The sequence below is a fragment of the Gracilinanus agilis genome, chromosome 4 (genome assembly GCF_016433145.1).
Source record: "Gracilinanus agilis isolate LMUSP501 chromosome 4, AgileGrace, whole genome shotgun sequence".
NCBI classification, from domain to species: Eukaryota; Metazoa; Chordata; class Mammalia; order Didelphimorphia; family Didelphidae; genus Gracilinanus; species Gracilinanus agilis.
Genome location: NC_058133.1, coordinates 236,161,417 through 236,174,917, shown reverse-complemented (window position 1 = coordinate 236,174,917; position 13,501 = coordinate 236,161,417). Strand labels below are relative to the sequence as shown.

The window sequence follows — 13,501 nt, the reverse complement described above, 5'->3', positions numbered from 1 at the left end:
TAATTTGATCAAGAATTGTCATACTTACTCTAAAACAATGATTGATTAATTACTCTAATAGATATTATTCACATTTAGTTCATATGTCTGTATGGCTGTTCTTTCCTGACAATCACTAGGTTAACTGAGGGACTAACTAATAACACCCTAATAACTAATAACTTTTGCTAATGGGGAAAAGTTCCTAAGGAAGGGGAGGTTTGAGTCCTTTAGTTAGCATTTATCAGTCTTTTATTGTCTGCTAGGCACTCTGCAAAGCTCTTGGAATAGAAATCAGAAACAACATCAAAACAGTACTTGACCTCAGGAAGCTTATATTTTATTGGGTGGTGCACAAGATATACACAGATGAGATAATATAAAATGCATATAAGGAAAATACAAAGTAATTCAGGATAACAACTCTGAGGATTTAGGAAAGGCCTTGGAGATTTTGATAATGCTGAACCTTGATATAGAAGCTAGAGATTGATTCCAAGAGATAGAGAGAAGTGGGGAGAGAATTTTTAGTCATGAAAAATCACATGTGCCAAAGAGCATTGTGTAGAAATGGGATATCCTGGACAGGTAACAGCCAACAGGTCTAAGTTTGGGACACTGAGTTTGTGAAGGGAGGTAATGAAAAGTAAACCTGGAATGTTAGCCTAAAGCCAGACCCAGAAGGGCTTTAAATGTTTAACAGTAGAGTTTGCATTTTAGCCTACAGATGACAGGGTACTAGTCAACTACTAACTTTTGAGCAGGAGGAATGACATAGTTTAGGCCTATGTTTTATGAGTTAAGTTTTAAATAAGACAGATTACCTAGGAGCTAGAGAAAAGAACATCAAGCTAAAATAGAATATTGGTCCATATAGAAGCAACTGAACATAGTAGCATAATGTTCATTAAACTCAAAGACTAGGAGCAGCTAGGTGGCTTAGTAGTGTAGGATTTAAATTAATATACAATACTTGAAGTATTAATTTTTTAATAAAGTTTATTATCTGACAAAATAGAACCACATGACTAAAATTTTCTACCTGCTCAAAATCTCTGCTCCACCAAAGCTGCTGATAGGAAGGAAAAGAGGCCTCGACATAGAACTCCACCCAATTTATATCCTGTCTATGTCAGCATGTAATGACAGGAAGTGAGTAGGGTGCTGGGAATCATAGTTTTGCTGAGGATCATAGTTTTTAGGGTAACAGATTCAAATTACACAGTATATGGAGAGCCAGGCCTAGAAATGGGTTCAAATCTGGCCTCAGACACTTCCTAGGTGTGTGACCCTGGGCAAGTCACTTAACCACATTTGCCTAGTCCTTATTGCTTTTATGCCTTGGAGGTAAGGGTTTAAAAAATAGTAAACTCAAAAGTCTCTAACTGGGTAAAAACTCATGAAGTTGGGGGAGTGGGGGAACAGTGAACACTAGGAAAATTGGAAAGCATTTTGGCAAAAATAAAGAGTTAGACCCACACTTCACACAGTAAACCAAATGGTATAGTATACTATAACACACTACAAATTGATACATGAACCAAGTATAAAAGATCACAATACAAACAAATTAGGAGTGCAAAGGAAGATATTTCTGCCCGACATTGAATAAGAGGAAAATTTCATGACAAAAAGGAGAGAAAGGATCACAGAAGATAAGGGGGACCTAAACTACTTTTTGGGTAGTTTCAGGGGACTAAAAAGAAGTTTGAAAGCTTTTAAACAACAAAATCAATGCAGTTAAAGTTATATAGGAAACAATAACAAAAAACTTTTGTGACAAATTTCTCTGGCAAAGTTCTCCTATGAAAACTATATGACTGTTTAAATATCTAATGATAGGAGCTACTGTTTAATAAAATAAAAGCTCAAAGTATTTCTTCTCAAAAGAAAGAAATCTAAGCTATCATTGACCATTTGAAAAAATTATTCAAATTGCTAATAATAAAATAAAAACAAATTAAAACACTTGTGAAGTTCCATGCCCATCAAATTGGCAAAGATGGCAAAAAAGAAAATGGCAATTGTTCAAGGGGCTTCAAGAAAATAAGCAGGATTATTCACTGTTGTTGGAGCTACTAATTGGTATAACCATTCTGGAAAGTCATTTGGAACTGTGGAAGGAAGAGAAAGAAAGAAGCAGGGAGGAAAGGAAGAAGAGAGGAGGGAAAGGGAGAGAAAGTCCTGAGGATACAAACAGGAAAGCAAGATAGGTTCTGCTCTCAAGAAGCTTGTCTTCTAATGCCCCAAGTTATTAAAATGTAATATGAAACTATCAGTATATACCTAAACATAGGGAAAAGGTATATGTTTACAAAAATATTTGCAGTATTGCTTTTTGTTGTAGCAAAGAACTGGAAACAAAAGTAGATGCTTGGTAGGGGAATGGCAGAACAAATTGTGGCCTATCAATGTAATGGAATAATCATTAGACATAAATGTCATAAGGAATTATAAAAGGGACAGATTCAGAGAAGCTTTGGAAGGATTGTATGAACTAATACAGAATGAATTGAGCAGACAGAACCATTACAACAATTTATGATAACTACAACATTGTAAAGAAAAACAAATTTGAAAGACCTATGAACACAGTTTAGTGTAATGATTAATCAGATACTAAAGGGATTAATGATGAAGCAGTTGGTTTGACAGAGAGGTGTTGGACTCAAAATACTGAGTGAGATGTATAATACGTTTTTGGAGGTGGCCAATTTACAGATTTTTTTTGTTAAAGATATTCTTAGAGATTTTTTCTTCTTATTTTTAAATTTAAAGAGGACAAATTAGGAAGGGAAAGAGGACAAGCAGCAGTGATGTGAGTGTCAATGAAACATTTTTAAATATACATAAAAAACAGAAGGAGGTTCAGAGGGAAATATAGATAAGCAGAACAGCTTTGAAACTAATGTGTTAAATCTATTATGTAATTTTGAAAGAAATACAAACCATCTTTTTCTCTTCTTAGTATATGGGAATGTTCATGTTCGATGTTTGCCAAGTTCAAAATAAACAAAAATTTTAAAAATTATTTTACTTTTTTAAAAAGAAAATTTAGAAGTAGGGAAATTTCAGATTTCTTTCCTTCTTCAGTTTCCCCATATTCATAAAAATGAATTATATTTTCATCAATGCCTTCATCAACATTAAAGAATTGGCTAGACAATCTTTGTTCTGTCTTTAACATTTGGTGACTATGTGAAGAAACTTTAGAATTAATTTACTGTTTATAAAGGAGAATTACAGAATCTTGGTGTTAGAGGGACCTCAGAGGCCTTCCACTCTAATCTGTTTATCTAAGTTGGAATACTGTTATTATACAGCCTCTCTATTTGAAATCCTCCAAGTCAACAAGCATTTATTACTATGTGCCAGGCACTGTGCTAAACACTGGGGATAAAAAAGAAAGGCAAAAATAGTCCTGGCCTTCAAAGAGCTTATACTCTAATGGAGGAGGCAACATGCAAACAACTATTTACGTAGCAGATACATGCAAACAAATTGTAGCTAATCATATAGGGAAGACACTAATATTGAGGGGAATCATGAAAGGCTTCTTGCAGAACGTAGGATTTGAGCTGAGACTTGAATGAAGACAGTGAAGCCAGTGGGGTAGAAGTGAGGAAGGAGAGAATTCTAGACATGTAGGACAGGCAGTAAGAATGCATGTAACTGAGAGATGAAGTTATGTTCAAGAAAGAGCATGGAGGCCAGAATTACTGGATCATAAAGTAAGTGGAGGATAATAACCTGTAGGAAAATTGGAAAGATGGGAAAAGGCCAAATAATACTTGATCCTGGAGGTTATTGAAGAGTGGAGTAACATGTTCAGAGCCAAACTCTAGGAAGATCACTTGGCAACTGAGTGGAAAATGGACTGGCACAAGGGGAGACTTGCGGCATAGAGACCTACCAGAAGCCTGGCTGTTGCACAATTTCCTAGAGCATCCCCTTTATACTTCTGTTATAGCCATACTAGTGTTGAGAAGTAAAAGGAAATGGGAAGAGTACTCTTTATGTTAATTGAGAGCTTTAAGAATTGACCAAAAGGATGGAAGAGTGGGGAATTTTCTCTATTGCCCTCCCATTCTACCGTTTTATGATGCTGGATAGACCTTTGATCTCCTCCTATGCCTCCTTTTTTAACGATTTCTACTTGGGACACCATTCCCATCCCTGTTATCTGCAACTGATTGTCTACAACATCCTGAAATGACCTGCAATAAATCAGGAAAATCTGATGGGGACTGAACTGGGGACAAAGGCTAAGGCAAGGGTAGTTCATTATTTTGTTCTGTACAGGATGTCAGTAAGTTGGTAGGGTGTGGAGAGGAGAGAATCCTCTAAAAACAGCATGGATCTCTCCCTACTCCCAGATCATTGCCCTGGAGTCCCAAGAAAACTACAAAGCTGGTACTGAAGTTCTCTCTTTTGTGGGGGAAGTAGCATCAGAGTAGCTGCCACGTGGATGTTTTTTTTTTTTTTTTAATCCTTTTAAATGGAAACAGCTGGTTCTCTTTTTCTGTGAGTGGTTACAGAAACTGTGACAAGTGCATGTGTTTGGAGGGCTGAGCCTTCACAGACCTATCCCCCACCCCAAATTCCCTTCTTAGAAGTGAGTAACCACTCAGAAGGTTTCCCAAGGGAGATGGCTGGGCCATTGCATGGAATTGCTGCATAAACCCACCAAACAAAAGCCTGTAAAAACTTCAGGCTGTAGTCAGATGTTGAATAAGGCAATTTATGTACCAGCAGTCACAGGAAGTGATTCAATATAGGTCCAAGGCACTTGCCAGTTGTTATTATCCTGGGAAAGCTTCTTTGAACCTCAGTGTCCTTATCTATAAAAATAGGATTAACAAAAGCTATAATACCTCAAGGTGTAAGAAACAAATGAACTAAAGTATCTAAAGCACTTTGTAAGCTTGAAATGGTTGTCATTGTCATTATATGATCTATGATTTTATCAGTTTTCTCTCTTTTTTGGAGTGATAGTACATGATAGGGAAGGAAAAGGGGATACCATAGCCTGAGAAAATTTGAGGATTTCAAGTGCTCTTTGCTAATTTTTTCCAGTTAGAGTGAGTGATCAAGTACCAGCAATTTACCTATATTCTTATCTCTTCCTTTTTAGCCTTGAAGAGATCCTTTGAGGTCGAGGAGGTTGAGACACCCAACTCTACACCACCACGGCGAATCCAGACACCACTCCTCCGCACCACTGTTGCCAGCTCCACACAAAAATTCCAGGACCTTGGTGTGAAGAACTCTGAGTCATCTGCCCGTCATGTGGACTCCCCGGTCCAGAAGTCCCCCAAGCCTTCCTTAAGGAGAATTGAGCTTTCTGGACCCAAAAGTGAACCTGTGTCACGGAGGACGGAAATCTCCATCGATATCTCCTCTAAGCAGGTAGAGAACTCTAGCAGCCCAGGGCCATCCCGGTTCAGCCTTAAAAGAGCTGAGGTTCTGGGGCATAAGACCCCAGAGCCATCTTCCAGAAGAACCGAGATTACAGTAGTCAAACCCCAGGAACCATCCCTTCGGAGGATGGATGCTCCAGTGTCAAAAATCCCTGAGTTACCCCAGCGAAGACTGGATGTGTTTGCCGTACCTCTAGCTGAGGCACCCCCAAAGCGGGTTGAGATCCAGGTCACCAAGACAGCTGATGCCTCACCTCCACCCATTCAACCTGTGGAAAATTCAGAACATGCTCCAGCTTCTCCTCAGCAGAAAAGATTGGAATTCAAGTCCCAGACTATGGTGGCTGATATACCACCAAAGAACCTGGAGGGTGAGTAGGAAAGAATTTGGGCCTTGGATTTTAGTGTGGGTGGTGGACCCAGAACTATTTTGTATGTGAAACTCTGGAGGAAGGGAATATAGGCAACAAATTTAGGGCAGGCTACCAGTGGGGACAAATTAGAGCAGTGTTTCTTAATCTAATCTACAGCGAAGGCTGGTAAAGCATACAACTTATTTTTTTTTTAACTAAATACCCCTTTACTCTCAATAACCCCAACATGCAATATCTTGTGGTGGCTCAGACCAGATGCAGAGGAGAAAGCTTGGGTTGGTGCCCGAGTATAAATGTAAGGAATAGGGGATCAGCATTTAAGGTAAAAAAAAAAGTAAGCTTTTAGAAAGTAAGAAACTTTGATAGAAAAAGTGCCATGGGATGGAAATTTGCTACAAGTTGATGTTACTTCAAAATACCAGCAGTTGGAAAACTCTGGATATTAAAGTTCAGTGTGAGGAGGAGGACATCTTTGGAAGGATTATTATGAAGACGAAGAGTAGCTTCAGATGGAATAAAATACTTACTTTATCACAGTAAGAAGCATGGAAGAGGTTAGGGAAAATAAAAACATTTGATCCTATAAAAATTATTCAGTGCTAATAATAGAGAGAAGTGTGTAATCTCAGCTTTGGAAGCACGGGATATGGAAATCAAAGGGTATCAGAACCTTTTTGGATTTTTTTCCCTTCATGAGAGAACACATTGTCTCATAAAGTATTGAATTTCCTATCCTTGGAAATGTTTAAGAAGAGCTTGAGTGAGAGATCTTTTGGGTTGTCTATACAGAAGGAATTCTTAATTGGTTGGGAGATGATACCAGATAACCTCTGAAGTTCTTTTCAACTAGATTTTATGGTATTTTCCTTGGAGAGCTGTCAGAATGTGGTGTAGTCCTGCCATAATGTCAGAAGGAAGGACAAAATGCAGCTTTAAGGCCCTTTCTTCAGCTAAATGGCACTGTGGATAGAGTACTGAGCCTGTAGTCAAGAATACTTATCTTCTTGAATTAAAATGTGGCCACTGACACTCCCTAGCTGTGCGACCCTAGGCAAAGCACTTAACTCTGTTTGCCTTAAGTTTCCTCATCTGTAAAATGAGCTGGAGAAGGAAATGGCAAACCACTCCAGTATCTTTGCCATGAAAACCCCAAATAAGGTTATGAAGATTTAGACACGACTGAAAAAATGACTGAACAACAACAAAGCTCTAATATTCTCATGTGACAATCCTGGGAAGCTGTTGATAAGAGGATTATAGATAATTGAGGCAATAGGAAAAACATATGGTACCTTCTTTCCTGTTCAAAGTGGAAGTCCCAAGCAGCGTTCATATGTGTGTTCTACCTAGCCTTTGAACTGGGAGATGTACTGACACATCTGTAAAATGTATCCCTGTATACCTTTAGGAAATCCTCTGGCTATTTCTCAATAGTCTCAGGGGCGTTGGCCACTTTCCCTTTCCTGTTCTTAAGTGCTTTTGAGTTTAGGTTCCTTAGAGAATAAAGAATTTCTCTCTCATTTTAAGAATGCAGGTTTCTTTAAATGAATAAAAATGCTGAATCATTTTTTTTCTTATAGCCAAGTCATCTTTGTCCTAGGGAAACCCAGCACATATCCAACCCCCTCTATACCTCCCTTTTTGAATCTGTGTCTTCATGAGTGTTAGGCTGTCCTTGATAACCCTGCTACCAAAGGAGATGCTGGTATGGTGTTAACACCAAAAGGAAGACTAAAGTCTGGGTATTTCTAAGGGTGGGCTCAGCCATTTGGTTTTATGTGGCTGGATCTTTATTATTCTAAATGGTAAGGTTTTAAAGCTCAGGTCTGCATCAAACAGGATGTAGCCCATAAGAGCCTCTATTAGACTTAATTTTCTAAAGATAAAAAGCTTGTCACATACAACTCTTCCCACTGACAAAGACTGGTACCTGGCTAAAAGTAGCTCCAACATTGCCCAAGCTTTTGACCAGGTCCCTATTGCGGTTCAGTGTGCTAACAATTATGAACCTGTGTTCAGTGTTGGGACTAGCTTGGGGACCAAGGGCCTTAGAAATGTGTAACAGTGTTTTCTTAGAATTTGGTTACTGGAAGGGAATATAGTGTCCACTATCCTTGGGTGGTGGCGTATATAGTATACTCAGATATATAATCATCCAATCCAAAAGCATTTATCAGACATTTATATTATGTTAGGGGCTAGAGATACAAAGTCTAAATGTGAAAAAAAAACCTTGCACGCTAAGAACTGAATTCTCACTGACAAAACATTTATTGGGTACTTACTATCACTATAAGTATACAGTGCCTACTGTGCTCTGAAAAAAGAAATATGCCTTACAATTGCAAAATGACAAAGCAACAAAGTGAAAGCTGAATTTGGAGTTTTAAGTACCTGGCTTTGCTATCTGGGTGACCTTGGACAAGTAATTTTATATTTCTGGACTTCAATATCATCTGTAAAATGAAGGAGTCAAATTAGATAGGGAATTCTTAATCTTTCTGTGTGTCATATACCCCTTCAGTTCTAACCCCTGTGTGTCATATACCCCTTCAGAGGGAAGTCCCTCTTCTCAAATTTTTAAATGCATAAAATAAAACACATTAGAATATAAAGAAAACCAGTCATATTGAAATAATTGTTGAACTATTAAAAAACTTTGGTTCCATGGATCCCTGGTTAAGAACCTCTGGACTAAATGATCTTTGTGTTGCTTTCCAAATCTAAATGACTGATCCTTGGGACTACAAGAGATCTTATAGATTATTTAGCCCAACCTTCTCTTTTTTCCCCATGAAGAAAGTAAGGCTCAGAGTAGGGTTTACCCAATATTACACAGTTAGTCAGTAGCAGAACCAAGACAGAATCCAAGCATCCTGACTTTTTTAATCACTTGTTCCTTGCTGCCACTGGTAAAGGTAGAATTCAAATCCACAGATAAAAAGAATAATGTAGTAGTAACTCATTATCGTGGCTAATTGAAAGCAATCAGGAACAAGAGAATAAAGTGTATATCTGTAATTCTGTCAGATAGCCAGCAATGGTGTTTGGTTAAAGAAGCTCCCTTACTTTATAGCCATATAACTATGGGTGAGTCATTTAATCTATTTAAGCTTATTTCCTCAAGTGTAAAATAGAAAAATCCTATTTAACTCATGGAAGTATTGTCTGGAAAGCCCTTTGTAAACTACAAAGCATTATATATTTGTATGGTGAGGAGAAAGGTTCGTTATATCACCCCAAGAGAGAAAACTCCCCCTTACCCCCAAACAAGATAAAGAGCTAGGTTTTTCCTAGACTGATGACTTTCTCTTCAACAGAATCAAATTAAGTATACTGTCTTTTTAAAAAAATATATTTATTTGTTTATTACATTAAAATACCTAGTTAACTCTCTCTATTCCCTCCCCCATGTATCATTTGACAAAATGATATGTAAAGACAAAAAGATGTATTACTTCTCTCTGGAAGTGGCATCCTCAAGCTATTCTTCAAATAACATTTTGTTGCTCTGGGTAATGTTCTCTTATTCTGCTTGTTTCACTCTTCATTATTTCATGTAGATCTTTCCATGTTTTTCAAAATTAACTTATTTGTCATTTCTTATATTAGAGTGGATATGCCACAACTTGTTTAGCCATTCCCCAATTGATGGGCATCCCTTCAGCTTCCAATTCTTTGCCATTGAAAAATGAATTACTATAAATATTTTAGAACATATAAGTTCTTTTTGGTTTTTTTGCTGATCACTTTAGGAAATAAATCTAATAGTGATATTGCTAGGTCAAAAGGTATACAGTTTTATAACTCTTTGAGCAGGATTCCAGATTGCTTTCCAAAATGGTTGGATCATTTCACTACTCTATCAGCAGTGTTTTAGTGTCCCCATTTTTCCACATCCCCTCCAACTTTTGTCATTTTGCCCTTTTACATTGTAGCTAATCTTAGCGGTAAGATGATATCTCAGAGTTATTTTGATTTGCATTTCTCTAATCAATAATGACAGAGCATTTTTCATATAGCATATTTTTCACATTTCTTTATCCAAAAACTTTCATATTTTTATATTTGACAAATTTTTTCTATATTTAAATATTAGACCTCTATCTATAAAAATTTCCCCCAACTTACTGCTTTCTTTCTAATCTTGCCTACTTTAATTTTAGTTGTACAAAACCTTTTAAATTTAATTTTTTAAATAAAATTATTCATTTTAATGTTAGGGGGGCATGGATGAGGAGGGACATTTGGGAAGACCATATAGGTAGTATAGTTAATCATTATTTAGTAATGTTTCTTGATTCAGAGAAAGGGAAAGGGAAAAAGAGAGGGAAGAGAGGGGTGATTGGGCTTACACTTTTTTTTTTTAAATCCTTACTTTCTGTCTTAGAATCAATACAGATCAATATTGATTCCAAGGCAGAAGAGTGGTAAAGGCTAGGCAAAGGGGGTTAAATGACTTGTCCAGGGCCACACAGCTAGGAAGTGTCTGAGGTCAGATTTGAACCTAGGACCTCCCATCTCTAGGCCTGGCTCTCAATCTACTAAGCCACTCAGCTGCCCCAGGCTTATGCTTTTTAAAGGGATAATTGAGTATTAATTCTTCGTCATCTGAGATTATATCAGTGATAATATCAACTAAGTTGAGGGGAGAAAAGAACCAAAATTCGCAATCAGATTTCACCCTTCTCCCCTACTTCCCACTTTACAATAAGTAATATTGTTAATTTTAGAATTTCTAGTATCATGGTATTTGGAGTGATTAAAGAGAACCCTATACATAGTACTATTTGGTCATACAGAAACCTGGGCAGTATCAAGAGCTGCTTACTGATTGAGTAAGGATGTGGCAATAAATTCTAACAGCTTTGGGATTGGGAGGAAAAATATAAAATATCTTGATTTGGGAATATATTCCTTTCACTGTACCAGTTAGACAGCTAAGCACAGTACCTGACACATAGTAGGTTCTTAATAAATGTTTCTTGATTGACATTGAAGAAACAGAATTCATAATCTATGGGCAGTAAGAAGTAGGGGAGGAAATAGAATATGTGACTTGTTAAGAAGACATCAGTCAACACATAATAATAGGGATAAAACTATGGGAATAAAGAAAGGCATACCCAATTACAAGAAACCATTTGTCCTCCAGAGTTAACTCACAGTCAATGAGAGTCAGTTTGCCAACAAATATAAACAAATAAGCTATAAATAAAGTATAAATAATCAACAGAGGAAAGGCACTAGAATTAAGGGGGTTTGGAAAAGGCTTCCTATAGAAAGTGGGATTTTAGCTGGTATTTGAAGGAAAGCTAGGAGTCAAAGAGGAGATGGGGCCTTCTAGGCATGGGTATAGCCACTGAAAATACCCAAGTCAGAAAGAAGATGGCAGTGTTACAGTATTGCAGAATAGGCAGGACAGGATGTGGTATAAGGAGTAAGAAGCCTTGAAGTCAGGGTGTGGGTTGAGGGGTGGATGGGATTAAAACAAACCCAATGCTCTTGCCTTCCCTGGTTTGCCACATGGTTACTCTGGACCAGGTATAAAGATTCTTCTTCCTTTACAATTATGGTAATATAGGTTAGGTAGTCTCAGTCGGGCATTGAAACAGCAGTAGTGGTCATTTGGAAGATTTTTGCAAATAGATGAAAAAAAATAGAATGACTCATACAAATGCCTTCCCAGCCTCCTTTCTCATTTTGGAAAGTCTGCCCTTAACTGAGAATCTGGCCTTTAGGATAGATATTTCTTAGGATGGGCAGCACTGTTTAACATTCTTCAGAGTGATTTGGCTAGTACACTCCATTTGAAAAATGTGATGCAAGATTTTCAGCCTGAAATGGAAAAGAAAGTAAATGGGGGTAGGAGGGTTAGTACAAGTAAAAAATGGAGACCTGCATATACCATGAGAGTGGAATGGAACAAGAAAGAAAGGTTAGGTGTAGAGGGGTTCCCTTTCTCAGCCAGGTACCCTAGAGACTCTTTTCCCTCTCCTATGGAGCCAACTCCTAACAATTTTTTGTGGCCTGGGGCCTGCATGAAAGCAGATCCCTGCTTTACACTGGTCCTATCTTGTTTTTCTTTTATGCTTCTGACTCCTTCCTTTCTTTCAGTCACTAGCTGTTTTTTCCTCCATCTCTCACATGAGACCTACTCTTTTTCAGTTTATTCCTAATCTATTATTTCCAAAGTCTGAAGTGGGATTCCTTGTGGAGGGCAGAGCCCAGGAAACCTCCTTGGTATTATCAACAGAGCAAAGAATAAAAAGTCAGAAGATTTGAGTTCAAATCCCACGTTTGCCTCTTACTACCTTTGTGACTTTGGAAAGTTACTCCAGGTTCCTCACCTGTTAAATTGAGGAGATGGGACCAGATGCCTTTGAGCTCCCTTCCAACTCTAAATCTATGATTCTGTGATCCTCTCTCTGTCCTTTCTGCTTCCCAGCCCCAGTACTTCATACTTTGGTGGGCCGTAGTAAGGAAATATTTTTGCTGAAAATTAGAATTTCTGTTTCTCTGCCCTCTTCTGATGGAAGCCTGTCTTCCAAGTCTAAGCTTCTGTGTAACCAAAATTTGCCAAAGCTTCCTTATAAGGAAGTGTCTTTTAGAAGCCTTTTGCTTTTTTATCTTTGGGTACATGTTGGAAGCAATAAATATGAAATCCAGCTATGTTCTTTTCACTTCTATGCACATGCCTTTTTGGTTCTAGTTTTTGTTTTTAGTTTGAACCCTTCACTTATTCATCTAACTTTATTATTTTTTTGTGCTATGCTTTATTTAATTTGTTTCCCTCCCATTCTTCCACCACTCATTGAAAAGGCAAGAAATATGATTCCCATTATATATATGAAGTCATGCAAAGCTTATTTCCATATTAGCCATATTGCAAAAGAAAAAAAGCAAGAAAAATAAAGTGAAAGAACATGTACTTCAATATGCACTCGGTGTTCATCAATTCTTTCTCTAGAGGTAGATAGCACTTTTCATCATGAGTTCTTTGGGACATATCAAAGTAGCTAAGTTTTTACATTTGATTTTTGTTACAGTATTGCCATTATTTAATATAATGGTTTCCTAGTTTAGCTCACTTCAATTTACATATGTCTTCCCACATTTTTCTGAAACCATTTGCTTTGTCATTTATATATATAATGATAATAGGGTTTGTTTCCTCACCTCCATATATCATAATTTGTTTAGCCATTCCTTAATTGATAGACATCTCCCCAGTTTCCAATTCTTTAATGTACTCGTAATACTTAGCTCCAGAATTTTTACCACTCATGTAACTGAAATGATACATGGAAAAACACTATCCTTAATCAGGAAACTCAGATCTGCACTCTGGTTCTGTCATTTTAGCTCTATATCCTTGGGACAAATCACTTGAATTTATCTGCCTTATTTTCCTCAAGTATAAAATAGAGATGATGATATTTTCAGAATCAGCATTACAGAGTTATGATCTAAAGTCCTTCAAAAACCTAAAAGTGTCTTATAGGTACAAGCTATTATTATTATTGTACTTATTTAGTTTACCCCAGATTTTCCCAGTCTTGACATTCCATGACTCTAGAATTCATTCACCCAGTTGTAGTTACTCTGTGATATGGATCTGGATAATATGTGCAAATACTGTCCTGTTTTGGCCTCAAAGCTTTATCAAAGATGGGACTAGCCATAGGCTAAAAGATGAGTGATGATAGCAGGAGAGGGAAAGTGGCT

At 37.3% G+C, this 13,501-nt stretch overlaps 1 protein-coding gene across 1 annotated transcript in view; it reads left to right on the top strand.

Annotated features, from left to right (window-relative positions):
• The window catches only part of SEPTIN9 (septin 9), a 211,870-nt gene that overhangs the window by 49,006 nt on the left and 149,363 nt on the right, over nucleotides 1-13,501 (top strand). The window contains exon 2 of the mRNA XM_044675977.1: nucleotides 5,114-5,770. Within this exon, the coding sequence (XP_044531912.1) occupies nucleotides 5,114-5,770 (657 nt within the window). The remainder of the gene's footprint in view (nucleotides 1-5,113; nucleotides 5,771-13,501) is intronic.